We start from the raw sequence: 14913 nt of genomic DNA on the forward strand, positions 1-14913 counted from the left end.
AATCACTTCTTTAGCAAGTACTTTAGCAAATAAAGACAGGAATTTCTGAACAGAACCATTTCCACTTCCTGGACACCTTTTGTCCTAACTTTCCCCGGAGATGTTTTCTACCCTTTTATACCTAAGGAGTGAGATTTGATGACTAAATTATCTGATATCCAAAATATAGATAAGTGTAGGTGCTAGGGAAAGTTGGTTTGATTTTTTTTTTTCTTAAACATGAAAAATCTGAGATTAAGATTGACAAACACTCCTACAACGTTTCAGATACTAAACTGTGTAGTTCACATGTTCACTTCTTCAATATTCATAGCAACCCAATGGGGTGTAGAGTTTGCGATAAGTTTTATTTTGCATGTGAAGAAACAGGGTGAATGAAATTAAACGAAGTAGCCAAAGTCACACATCTAAGTTGTATCAGAGCCAGATTGAAAATTTTATCGTTTTGTCTTTCTGATTCAAAATCATTTCTTTTTCCATTATATAATAGTACTTTAATCTACATTTGATACTTTTCCCATATTCGCTCAATTTGTTCTTTTATGATATACCATTCTGTTCTGGGAACAGGGTTCAGCCAGAGCGTATCTTATCAGTACCCCTTTGGGGGTAATTTTCCTGCTGGTAATAATCCCTTGGTTCATATAATAATAATCCCTTGGTTCATATTACCCAAGAAAAGACTTTCTCTCCAGGGCTCTAATAATTAATAACTCTTTAAGGTTTATTTTGCATATGTTTTCGAAGTGAGAGTTTTGAGTAGTACTGATGGATGTAAAGATCATTCTACTCCTTTGGGCTTCCAGTTTATTCTTTGTGGTTGAGTGATTTTTCCACTCATTTATTGTTTTTCTGAAGAAAGTAAATTTAAAATAGGCAGAGAATAATCTTGAACAGCCCAGTAGTTCACACATACCCCCCTAAGTTTTGAGAGATTTTCAGTTCTTTCTTTTTTTTTGGGCGGGCAGGGCGGGGAGGGGAGATGGGGGTTGGGAAACTAGCTCATGTTTAATTGTGATATTTTAAAATAGTGCAAGTGTTTGACATCTGTCCCTCCTCCATTTTAGTCTCTTTAAAATGACAGAAAAACACCAACCAATCACAGTTTTAATGGGTTTAATAAATTTACCCCTTCAGTTCCTATTTACGGCACCTAATATTCTTTTGAAACACCAGACAGACCCGACAGTGGCCGATAGTAAATTTCAGACCTCCAGAGTTTAAAAGTTCAGGTCCTCTGAGCATTCTGTGTTGCAGAGGCACTTGTCCAAAGTTGGTCCTTCCCTGTAGTTGGGGAACTTTGAATGTACCAGTAAAAAAAGCTTTTTCCCCTTCAAGGGGAAGAAAAGTCACTCCTCAACACCCAGAAGATCTGGCTGTGAGATCTTTCCTCCTGTCCCATCTCTTTAGGCTTGGTTTTTTTTTGCAGCGCAGCAAGAGAGAACAAAATGTAACCTGAGTTACAGAAACAAAATGGTGATGGCTACAAAGGGAGTCACCAGGAGCAACCGAGATACTCCTTTATCTCCAAAATCAGTACATGTGCTTCAGGAAAAACAGTCAGAACACCAGGTCCACCAAATACGACAGCTGGAATTACAAACTCCATTTATCCAAGGGTGGCGGAAGGCAGGATTGGGAGGTGGGGAGCGTTAATGGCATAAGGAGAAAAAGTTTTCAAAGCAGTCCAGGCACAGGGCTACCGAATGATAGAAAAAAGCTGCAGAAAAACCTGTGGTCCTTTTTAACTGTGGGTGTTAAAAATCCACGTATTGGTGTCAGGAAGATTGTTCCTTATGTTCACCAGAGATACAATTTCAGTTCCTCAGAGAGAAGGGGACATGCAGAGGCCCTTCAGCAGAGTGGGTCCCGCTGTCCCTGGTGGGAGAGGTGAACGAGGAAAGAGTTGCACAGCCCCCTCCCAGTCCCACCCGGCCTCTGGACGGCAGGTGACCCAGTGGCCTGCAGCAGCCTTCAGTTTGGCAGAGACAGGTGGGCTGAAGGGAACTTCTCTGCAGAGGTTGAGCTGCTCAGGGCAGACTGCAGGTAGACCATCTTGTGGAAGAGTCTGGTGCTTAAGAAAACCACCAAAGAGAAGAGGTGCAACTGGAAAAAGTGCGCTTTGTCAGGGTCTTTGCTTCATGGGCAATGATAATGAATAAAGGAAAGAAGAGAAGAGAAGAGGCAGCCACATACAGGAAGAGGACCACATCGCTGTGAGGAAAGCCAAGGGCAAACCAAATCCGAAGTAGGAAGGCCAGTTCCTTTCTAGGTTTGACAACCGTTGGTGCATTTCAGTGCCATTATTGAACCCCTGGTATTTGTAGCAGTACACTGAGTAGAAAAGAAACACATGCGGGAGACTAACCAGCTGGCCAACAAGACGGATGGGAAAGAGACTCACAGATGTCCCCTGGATAAGGAAAAGAGCCTGCAGCAGAAGGTTGGCGAGCATGTCAGCAATGATTTTGCTGATAATAGGGAATAGGTGAGGCTTCTTCCCTGTTACCTCGAATGCTAGGCCGGCTATATCTTGAAACCAATCGGCATTCAGCATTTCGCTAAGAACAAATGGGTACAACCCAGAGAGCACTGAAACTTGACGTGAGCAAGCATTCCAGCAACGACCGGACATCTCCATGTTGTGTGTCCATTGATGGAGCACCAGTAATTTGGGCAGTGGCTGACTGAAGCACAGGAATGAACGTTCGCTAAAACGAGAGGAGACTGAACCGGAACAAGAGCGCAGCACTGGAAAATTCTGCTCTGGGCTCTCCTCCAGGACGTTCGTTGCCCTTTGACGCTGCTCCTCTCTCTCTTGCTGAATTCGAGCATCTAGCTTTGAGATGGTACAGATTGCCCCTGTGGAGTCTTTGGTTCCCCTGGCAAAGGCCTGGAGAAAGGTTTTAACACTGTCACCCGTCTCTTCACCACCCAAACTACCAACTACACAGGAGAGAGAGAAGCATCTCAAAATCTTCCATCATGAAGGACCTGGCAGCTCTGCCGCCTGGCCGCCTTTTGGGTGCTCCTAGGGCCACGGCCCCCATAGTTCTTATCATCTTAAAAATCCCACGCTTTGGCAAAAAGGATGAATTTCTGATTGTATGTGCTTCTTTTCACATTATATTTTATCTTTTTTGCTTGGGAGGACTTTTTTCCCCTCAATTAAAATTTTTTTTATATAATTCCCTCAATAATCAAGATCCAGTAATACCATTTAGTTACTGTTTATTGAATGCTTACCAGGGTCCCAGGTAGTATGAAGTATTTTTACTGTATTTTATCATAGCGGTATCATGTAATCTCGCACAGCTGCTTTACAGACGAGGAAACTGAGAGAGCTTTCAGGACTAAAATAAGAATGCACCAGATCTGGTCTCAAGTTGCGGCTTTGCTGTCAGTTCTGAGAAGCATGCCTGCCATCTTTATCAGCGGTGTCTCCCTCCACCCAACAGCTTCCCCCAGAGATCACTGATCTCGCTCCTTTCCAAACACAGCGCTGTCATAATCCATGTCTCTGCACGTGGTATGCCCTCTGCTTTTGCTTCTATGATTGTCTGGCAAACGCTTTTTCAGTGTGTAAGACTCGTGTTTTATTTCTGTTCTTGATTCTTCCAGACACAGTTCATCATGCTCCCACAGCCTTTTAAATTACTTTAATATGCCTCTGTTCTTCCACTGTTGTATTTATTTAACTCGCATATCCACTGAAATTTCTGAGAGTAGCGACTGTCTCTGCTAGCACGTGCGAGGTGTGCAGTGAATGTTCTTTGAATTTGCTGAATGAATTTGAGTTTCAGAGAATGTTATCAATCCTTTCATGGTTATTACATCTGCAAAGTAATTCACCTAATATTTTGTGGATGCAAGTGATAATATAATGTTTAAGGCCTTCTTTTAAGCTCTAACTTTGCATTCACATTGAATTTATCATATATAATGCTAATTTAATGAATGGTTGTAATTTCTTTATAATAACCTTGTTCACAGTTTAGGGGGAGAAATTAGATAAAAAACTTGGTGGAACACACACTAGAGGTCTTTGTAAGGCTATTAAAGTTCCTATGAAAATGAGACACATTAAAATGTCAAAAGGCAAGTTCATAGGAAGAGTTAGTATGTAGACCCAATTTTTATTTTCTTGAATCTTTAATTAGTCTCATGATATTTACTGGGGTAACACTTGAATAATAGTTGGTAATTTGTAATTTTTCCCTGGTACATATTTAAAAATAGTAGTTATTTAGCTCAACACGTGTATTGTATTTATTGATTGACTCTGTTTGCTTAGAGATTTAAATTTTAAATAACTAAGGTTTTAACCTTAGAATCTTCTTGAATATTGTATTATTATCAGGCACTGATTACTTTTAGAATGCTCAAATAAAATAGAATATGAGGGAGAAAGTAGTAAGAAAGAAACTAGCTATTTTTTACCTAATAAATTACCAATTGTTAATTATTGAGTATAGTCAAATAGTAGCATGTATCTCAAAATGGTAGTTTTATTTATATGACGATACTAGTGAAAAAGTACAAAAATGATTTTTAATGGCAAATTTACAATCCTGCAAGCTCTAGAAATCCATCTACCATTTGTTTTTAAGTTAGTATGTGTTGAAATCCTACTCTGAACATTTTTATGTCCTTGCTCATAGCAAACATGTTATATCATTTTTGAGTTGGGTTTGCAATAAAGATTAATGAGAGTTAGTGTTTCAGCTTTTATGTAACAACAACAACAAAAAATTTTCCAAGTGCGTGTAAAACCAGCGGAAGTTCCACAGACTTTTGGACTCTTCTGTTCTTATGTATCAGTCTCTTGATGTTTCCTGTCTGCCTTTTTGACTACCTATACAGCTGTTTTTCATGTGTTTTTCAGACTTGGAGAAAGACCAAGTATTTTTGACAGCTGCTTGCTGAACTGCAATATATGCTTGGCCACAGGTCACGTTTGCATTTCTTCACTTGTATTTTTACTCAATGTGTAAAAGAAATATGAGCATAGATTCAGAAAACACGTCGCAGGCTGAGGAAAGGTAGTCTTCTTTCATGTATGCCACTCCACTTACTCTGCTGCATGATTCCACAGGAAGAAAAAGACAGGAGAGAAGGGAAGGAAATAGTATTCAGGACTGAACCTCCATGGGGCCGGCCCTTGTTGCTATGGTAATGAATGATGGAAAATGCTCTGGGTCATGCATGGTAGAAAGAAATTCTGGGCATGGACACACACACGCACACACACACACACACAGACCCAGAGCTATATACCATTTTAGTGAATAGACTATAATTTAGCAGAGAAAACTGTTAATCTAGCAGTCAGTTCAACATGTGATTGATTACCAGTTTATGCATCATGTTAAAGCTTTGACTACATGATATTTTAACACCAGGAAATGAGGCACACTCTTTAATAAATACTCATTTCATGAGGCTGCCATAATGGAACTTTCCTGCTTTCCACCCCTCAGCCCCACAGGCACAATTTCTTTTTGCCTTTGAAAATGAAAAATACTGATTTCCAAAATCCTTTCAAAGTGATTTTGGTGGGTCCTTTATCAATTTGTTCCCAGATCTTACAAATCACAATGGTTATTTTTCTCTCATTATGATTAAGATCAATGGGGTAAATATCCCGATTTTAAATTCTGGTGGAATCTCCAAACTTCTGAACTATTTCAACTTTAAAAGATATTTTATTTTTCTGTGTATAGTTTAGGCATACTTTTTGAGGAAGCATCGTTAAGCTATTGTCATCTTTTCAGTCTCTTGCTTTTGTATTTCATGCCTTGTTGGTAAAACTTGATCCATTCAGTAGATCAAGTCTAACTACCTCTGGATGTTTTTTAAAATATGTTCCTTTTCTCTCCCAGAAATTTCCTCTGCTTTTACCTTTGACCCATATTCATTCTACTTATCCTTCTCAGTCTAGATAGGATACATCTTACTTCTATCACGAAGCCTTTCCCAGGAAGTTAATTGTTATTAACCTCTTTGGGTTTTTTTAGTACTTAGTCTGTTTTACATCATTTAGATTATCTATGTTAACTGATGTTATTTTAAAAAATGGATCCAGTGTGGTATAATGGAGCCTCCCAGGGAATGTGAATGATGTAATGGAGCCAGATAGATTCTGATTTGAGTACTAATTTTCTTATTTTCTAACTTTGGCATTAGACAAATTGTTAAAGCTATGTGGGTTTAGTCTTCTCATGTGTAAAATGGGATAATTGTCCATTTTTTAGAATTATTTAAGATTATAGCTAATGTGCTGGGTAAATGTTTAGGTCAAAGGTAGGAATATAACAGGTGCTCAGTAAATGGCAGTAGTAGTCATTATTGCTGCTGTTCTGTATTTCTTACAGCTCCTAATATAATACTGAGCATATGGTAAGGTATCTTTTGAGTATGGTTCATGCCTAGGTCATTTAAATAGCTCCTGAAATCTCATCGCTTTTATGAAGGCTTCCTGTTGGCTCTGTTCTTTTCAGAACTACAAAACTTTCATGGCTTCTTTGGACTGTTCTTTCTGTTACCATTATCTGTAAGAGGAGCCTCTGGTATGTATTCGGAGGTGGCTTCCAAAACAGTGATTTGATGGATTTATTTATTTAATTTTGAGTAATGTTTTGGATTGATCCCTACATTTTTCTAAATGTCAGCAGCCAGGCTTATAATAAATAAAGCTTTTTTTTTTTTTTTTTTTTTTTACTTCAAATGCAGTATGTTAGACACATAGAATAAAATCTCAGCCAACCTAGCTGGAGACAAATAAATTATTTTGCCTAGTTTACTTCAGCTTAACAGACATTTATTTATTAGCACATCTTCTACATGCCAGGCAGTTTATAGTTCTTGGATTTACAAAGATGAATAAGATTTGGTTTCTGCCTTTGAGTTTAGTCTGGGATGAGTGAGGGATACAAAACCTGATCATTTCTATCGGTGATTAGCTATAATATGGAGATAAGGAGAGGGATCTGTAAGCTCTCAGCTGGAGGGTGGTTGAGGGGGAAAGAGAAGACTTTTGGGAAGACATGAGCCTCGGCCTGTGCCTGTGTGGTTTTCAGAAGTCAAATGGGATGATCCATTTGATTCAGGGACAGAGACTCAACTCAGAGTGGCTTCATTATTTATGAGAATCCATTGCTTGCAAAGTTCACAGGTAGGTTTATCTTCAAGTAAGGCTCGATGTATTGACTCAAACAGTGTCTTCCATGACCCTGTCTTAACTGTGCCCTTGTAAAACCCAGATGGCCTCTGTGATTCCCTACCATGTCCTCCTCATACATTTCTTCCCAAGGAGGAAGGGTAAGTTTTTCTATAGTTCCAGCTCAATCTAAGGATTTAATTTCTCTCACTGGCTGTAAACTATACCTGTCTCCAAATCAATCATTGTGACTAGTGGGATACTAATTGGTTTACATATGTCAGGGCCTGCCCTCAAGCTTAGAATAAAGTTAGTCTCATTCAAACGTCATGGCTAAATATAAGCGGAATGGGGAATGGATGACCAGGAGGTAGTCAGTGAACGTTTACTAGACTAGGGCAAGAAAAGTAAAGTGTTTTGGGGAAAGGGAATAATCTAAGCAAAAACACGGAAGAATGCACCATCATAATGTGTGTAGGAAACAGCAAGCAGTTAAACATTAACACGACGCGTAGTGTGAGATTTAGAAAATAATTATAGAATAATTGATTGTGTATTTACCACCTGTTGGATCTAGTTTCCATATATTACTTCATTTAATTCTCACAATAACTAAGGTAGTTACACCATTTTGTAAAGAAACCTGAGCCCAATCTCACAGCTAATATTTGGTAGACTTGGACTCAAACTCAGATTATCTGACTCTAGAGGCAGCCCACATGGACATTTCAGTGTATTTAGAACTCTCTTCTATATTGCTAGAGTTTTAGGAAATAAGACCCCATATACAATGCTAAGGAGCCAAGTTTTCTCTGGGGCTGAAGTTTTCTTTAAACTCTAGCTTTTTGTCATACTATGCCAAGGCAGTGGTTTTTGAGTTTTCGCATGCATCAGATAGGCTCTAGAGCTTGTTAAAACCTAGATTTTCTAGGTCCTAACACCAGAGTTTCTGATTCAGCAGATCTAGAGTGGGACCCTTGAATCTGCATTTCTAAGAAGTTTAGCTGAACCTGAAGCTGAAGGTCTGGGAGCCACACTCTGAGGACCACTTTTTTGATGTCTTTGGGAAACTGAAGATTTGTGGTTCAACAATATTCAACATATTGAAATGAACTCAAATTTTATTGGTACTTCTGCTTGCAAGTACACATGCTCTGACCTCACCTTCTTTAATAATACAGATGTAAAGAGTATATTTGGTTACAGTAATATCCTTCCCCAAAGGCCAACGTCATTGCATAAGTGTTTCATTGATTAGATTTCTTCCGTCTCTCTGATTCTTGACTTATTAAGATTAAATTTATTGCTCTCCTTTTAGGTTCCACCTAATTCGCTAATGCTCAGTCCCCCCCTTTATTGTTTAAGTGCAATTGTATACAGAAGATATATCTTTAAACACTATTTTATTGTCTACATTTTTATTATTGGCTTTATTTAATGATTCATGAATCAGGCAACATTCCATCTAGCAGATAGAAAGGAGCTACTAAATTTCAAAATTTAAGTATACTACATTGGCATGATATCCAAGGTAAAATGGAACAGTTACTATAGGACTTACTATATATGGTAAGTATGGGTTACAGGTGACAAATTAATTAAGAGGATTGACCTTTTGTTTATTCCCTTAATTTTCTGTACCATAGTTCTTCCCTACCTAATATACTAATCACAGTAGTAAAATATGAAAAGTTATAGCTACTAGATCTTTCTCAGGTTAGGAATACTATACTATATCATAGAAATAATCATTATTATCATCTCAGTATATTATAAGAACTATAAATTTCATAGTACTTGTAGACTGATAGTAGAAGACACATCAGAATCAATCTATAGCTTAGGACAATCAATGATAAGTATTCATTTATTTTTTACTCTCAGCAGTGCTTAACACTACGATTTTTATAAAACTGGTGCCTAATACATGTCTACGAATTGGATCTGCTGTGTTTGACTGATATCTAAGTCAAATATTTGAAAGTGCGAGGCTGACATATTATGAAGAAGAGGAGCAGCCTCTTTTCTGATTTTGGAAAAGATGATATCTTGCAAAGAATCATGATTGTTCTCAGATTATCTTGAATTAAAGATTTTAGCATGAGTAAATGAAGTGAATGTATTTAAAATTATAGACATCTTCTGAATCATTTAAAAATTGTGAAATGTACATATGGTGATAGACAATAATCTGATAGCTTCATTAATTCGTAATTTAAAGTTTAAACCGCTCATTTTGCCCCTGGCGGGGTGGTGGTGGAATTAACTATGACATATCTGTGGTGGATAGTGATAAATTAACACCATTATATTTATTAAAAGTACAGGTCACCAGATTTCTCTAATTCTTCTTTAGGTCGAGATTTAATTTGCATTCAGTCTATGGACGGGATGCTGATGGTGTTCGAGCAGGAAAGCTATGCTTTTGGGAGATTTCTCCCTGGTTCTCTTTTACCTGGCCCTCTCGCTTACAGTTCCCGGACAGATTCCTTCATTACTGTCTCTTCCTGCCGACAAGTGGAAAGTTACAAGTAAGTTTGGATGTTAAATCTTTGAAAACATGATTTTTTATGCGTATGTTGCTAATGCTTTTCTACACAGCGTGAATATTACAAATGAAAAGAGCCTGGTTTCTTTGATAAAATGCAATTGTGCTGACTTAGTGTTATCATTCACATAATGTAAACTATTTGAAAGGCAATATAGTGCAGAGATGGAGAGGAGGGGTTTGGGGAGAGGCAGACCTGGATTGGAATCATGATTTTGCTGCTCACAGCTGTTTGATGGTCAGTGTCCTTATCTTGGCTGTAAAGGGATAACAGTGGCTACTTTGACAAGCTTTTTACAAGGATTAAATGTCTGTCAACTTGCCACCCCATAAAAAATGCTCAATAATCATTAGGACTGTTCTCTGAATTATAAATAATAAAACAGTGTGTGTGAAAAAGCCACATACAAAGATGCATATAAGGAATTATTTTATAATAAAAAAAGAATGTGTGACATAGGAAGAATACTGGAGAAATACAAATGTTGTTATGAATGTTTATAAAAGAACAATTCATATTTGCAGTAAAGTATGAAAGTGACTCTTTGAAAACAGTTTATACTTCTGCTAGAGAGAAATCCTTATTGATTTTGGTGAAATGTGTTTGAGAGACACCTTTTTCTCCTCTACTAGATACGTTTCAATGAAAATTAAGGTTTTGAGTTTTTGGAGGGTGTTATTTTGTTGGAAGGGAGAATGGGGAAAAGAAAGTAGTGATATATGCCGGAAAAAGAAATAGACTTGGAGGCTTACGGTATCTTCGGTAACATTATTGTTGTTATCTCACTGGTGGCAACATTTAGAACTTTAAACGTCTAAGAGACACTTCATTATAACTTTTCAGTATTATTCTTGGCCACATGATTTTCCCCAAGGCAGGAAGAAAATATAAATTCATCAGGCAACAGCCATAAATTTTTGTCTTCAAGTTTCAATATGTGTATATAGCAAGTTAATGCAGTTTTCATAAGTGGCAATCTACCTTTTGTGAATTATTGTCAGGGCATCTAGGATTCAAAACTCTGAAAACAGGCAAATGTTTGTGACTAAGCAGAAGTTAACTGATGGAGGTAAAGTATCATTATGTCACATTCTTTCTGTAACTCTTGTGACTCTTGTCCAGAGGAGATGAATGAATTGTGGCATTGCTACTGGTAATAAATAAAACATGTTTATCTTGAGAGGTTGAGAAAAGTATCTCTATAATACATTGAAGCCTGCCAAAACTTAAGCAATGTTGAGGAGATAGATCTGCTTCTCAGCTTTCCACCCAGTTCTGTGCCTCAGCTCCTGCTGAGCAGTGACACTGGCAGTTACACTGGGTTCACAGCACAAAGGTTAGATGGCTCCGTGACTTACTTTTTGAAATATGTGCATAGGAATTAATTTGGTAATAACTCTGTGAGCGATTGGATGAAGAGGCAATGTGTGGGTTTCCTTAATGTGTAAATTTAATCCTATAGAAGCTCACACTGTTTGAGGTAAATCAACATACCAATCCATCTAGATTCATCTCCATCTAGAACTAAAAAATCTGCTCTTTATCCATATGTGGATCTTTTATAATCGTAAAAATGCGTGGAATATGCGATTTTTGTGAAATGATGACATACAAGAGGGTTTATAACATTAAATAGTGTGTTGTATTTACATATGCTTTCAAGTTTAATAGATTAAATTAAATGATAATCACTGGTATAATTTAGGATGGGAGAAAGCATGAAAACTTTAGGTTCTTTTGAGGCTTCATTACCTATATTTATAATCAGTTAATAGAATGTAATCAGTTTGTATAAAAGACTTTTAAGTAAAATTCATTTTCATTTTTGGTATTCATATTTAATTGCTTTAAAACAGGCTCAGTTATGTTCAGATTTGAACTAGGGAAGACCGTGAGTCTCAGACTTTAGTGTGCATAAGAATCACCTAGGAAGCCTGTTATAAAATACACATTCGCATACAACAGAATATACAGATGTCAAATTATAATGTACACCTGAAAATTATATAATTGTATTAACCAATGTTACCCCAATAAACTTAATAAAAAAATAAAATACTATATAAATCTCACACATACACACAAAATACACATTTGCAGATTCCCATTTCCCACAATCCTAGTTTTGATTTAGCAGGTTTTGAGAAAAGACCCAGAAGTTGTCATTGCAAACACACACTCCAGGTAGGATTCTAAGTCAGGAACACATGTCGAGAGTTGTTTTTCTTTTGAAGTGAGATAATTATTTGCTTTCTTTTGGTGATGGTGGTGAGGCCTGGTGGTTTGGGTACCACCACTCTCTTGGCCATATTTATTCAAACTTTGGACCATTGTTTTGTTTAATTACACACCCCCCTTCCATCCCTGACCTACGGTTGTTGCTGTCTCCCCTTAAGAACGGGATCTCTGAAGGCAGGGCTTCTCCTCCCACACGCTTGCGGCACACACCCAGGGCCTGGCACACCTGGAGTATGGGCCATGGCTCCGCTGGGGCTCGAACCTAGGGCCTTCTGTGTGTGAAGCAGACGTGCTAACCACTACTTTATGGAACCACCCCTGGACCATTTTTTATTCTTGTTTTCTTTCCTCTACTTGTCAGAGTTAGTAAATCCTGAACTTTTTACCTTTCCTTCTCTTATTCAGCCCTTGCTTGCTCTTCATCCCCACTGGCATTCAAGCCTTTATCTTCTCACTTGGATTTCTGATTTTCTTACCTGTAGACTTTAGGGTCCTTCTTATATCTACCTTTTTAAAACACTTCTTTGAGGCAGAATTTTTGTTTCCCATTAGTAAATCTTATATTGACATTTGGTGCTTTTTATAATTTAGTCCCATTTTACCTCTATTGTTTTGATTTTCAGATTTGGAAGGGACTTTTAAAGTTAACTGCTTCAACTATCCACCTTTTTTTACTGCTTAGATATATAATTGCCTAAAACACTGATTTTTGTCCAATATCATACACTGACTTTTTGTAGTGTGCTGAGATGTTCTAGAGTATGTCTTGCGTTATCAGGTTCCTGAGAGCAGAATCTGTATTAAATATCTACTCACTAATGGAATAATTCAGTTCATTTGTTTAATCATTCAGAAAACATATTTTAAGAGGCTTCTGTGTGTCACACACTGTGCAAAATACTGGTAATGCAAACTCAGTAAGACCTGTGTCTTGTCCTCAGGCACTATGTAGGCAAGCTGTTTCAATTCATTGTGATACAGGCTATCGCAGAGCTGTGCGCAGGACACTGAGGAGGCCTAGAGGTGAGACCTTTAAATAAGAGTTGAATGTAGGGAGGCTCCCTGAAGAAGTATATGTACTTGCCATGAGTTTTATTTTTCTCTCCTCTTTGTTCTATGTTTCCCCTGCACCCCTACAAACGGCTTCTGATACATTGCTAAATAGATAGCAGGCTTTAAATCAGTATTTTAAAATGCATTTGTTGAATTTAATTGACAGTATTTATTCTTTACCAGTCTTAGGCTCTTGCCAATTTGAAATATATGGTGTTCTCCACATATACCCAGGGCTTTTCTCTCTCCTTTTGCTCATGCTGTACTCTGAGATGCTCTTCCTTCCTTTTCTGCATATGAAAATCATGTTTGGAAGCCTCAGTGCTCCTCTTCAGTTTTGTCCTGACCTAGCTGCAGGTAACATCTCCTCCTTCTCAATTTATAGAGTAGTTTTCCCTGCTTTCTACAAGCACTATTTATGCTTTCATTGATATTATATATTGGCTTGGTTTTTTTCTTGACTGAGCTAAATCCTCCTTGATGGCAGGAATTTTGTATCCCTGAAATGCCTAGAATTGTACCTTGCTGACAGTAGATGTTTAACATGAACTTGAAAGAATGAAGAGTTTGTAAAGGAAGTTTCTACTTTGTTAATGGCTTCTTTCAATGAAAATGGTTCTTGCATAACCAAGAATGTTTTAACTATAATTGAAATGAACATAGTGATACTCTCTTTCCAGAGCTTCCACTTCTAGTAGAGTTCCCCGAGTTAAATATAAAGGTTCCAAAATCCCCTGGTACCCTTTGAAGTTAACCACAGTGTTTCATGTGGAAATAAACAGTTTTGGAGGGTTTACTTTTGTACTCTGACTCCTCAATCCATATTTTAGCTACTTGCTGTTTTTACGATGTGATGCAGATGAGAACTGAATTATACGGTTGAGTTTGTTATTGGTGCTCCACAGGACCTAGGAAGCAGTTTTGGTTACTGGGTCAAATAGCACCATTGTTCACCTTGACTTGCTGTATTTGTGGTTAGCACCTTTTTGTTCAGAGAAACGCATATGGCGTTCTTTCATGAAATCTTATTACATTGGGCCTGATTATTCTTCAGCAGTCTCTGCGAGGGAATCTTATTCTTTAGCTTATATCACTGAACATTTGAATGGTAAGCAAAAAAAAATCCAGGTTTTTTTTTTTATTTTTTATTTTAGAATTTCCAAGTCTGTTTAGAATCATTTGGTTTTGGAAATAGATTTCCATGTACATTATTGGTCACAGTTAAGAGGATTTAAGGAAGAACCATAAAATAGATGCTGTTGTAAGTTTGTCATTATCTAAATTTACTGTCAGTTACATTTAGTAATAAAATACTCTTCTGAGTTGTCTTTCAGGAAGAAAAATGGTCTGAATTTGGAAATCAGGAGTCAATTTTGGCCGTGTCTCTGTCTGCAGTTTTGATGTTAATGAGGCCACTTTAGGGGCTCATTTATTCCTCAGATGAAATAATAACTCTTTGTAGTTATATAAGGAGCTTCAAACAGCTCAAAAGCTTTGGATTTTTGCAACAATCTCATTAATATCCATATCATGCCCTGGTAGGTTGGTGTCTGCAGAAAATTAACCACCTATGTAATTAATTGCCTGAGGTTAGACCCACAGCAGGACCAGCTCTGGGCTGATGTTCTAGTTACTAGTGAGTGCACACTATTTCTGTTACCATGAACTGGGAAGAGTAAAATCATTCTGTTTGGAGATTGGAATGTGAGGTTTATTTTGGCACCTTTGGAGACTTAGGGGTTTTGACGGTCAGTTACCTTTGGAGACTCAGTTGATACGGAGGCATTTTTGCTGCAGCTGCCTATGGAATTCTTTTGCATGGTTTTACAAGGCTGAGATCTTTTCTCTCCTTCCTTTTTTTTTTTTTTTTTTTCGGTCTCTTTTCCCATGACTCAGTCCTGCCAACATTAATTT

General features: G+C 37.6%; 1 protein-coding gene across 1 annotated transcript in view; it reads left to right on the plus strand.

The window, feature by feature from the left end:
* The window catches only part of BBS9 (Bardet-Biedl syndrome 9), a 396362-nt gene that overhangs the window by 81524 nt on the left and 299925 nt on the right, over positions 1 to 14913 (plus strand). The window contains exon 5 of the mRNA XM_011362511.2: positions 9516 to 9690. Coding sequence (XP_011360813.1) covers positions 9516 to 9690 — 175 coding nt within the window. The remainder of the gene's footprint in view (positions 1 to 9515; positions 9691 to 14913) is intronic.

Source organism: Pteropus vampyrus, unplaced genomic scaffold, assembly GCF_000151845.1.
Source record: "Pteropus vampyrus isolate Shadow unplaced genomic scaffold, Pvam_2.0 Scaffold75, whole genome shotgun sequence".
Taxonomy (NCBI): domain Eukaryota; kingdom Metazoa; phylum Chordata; class Mammalia; order Chiroptera; family Pteropodidae; genus Pteropus; species Pteropus vampyrus.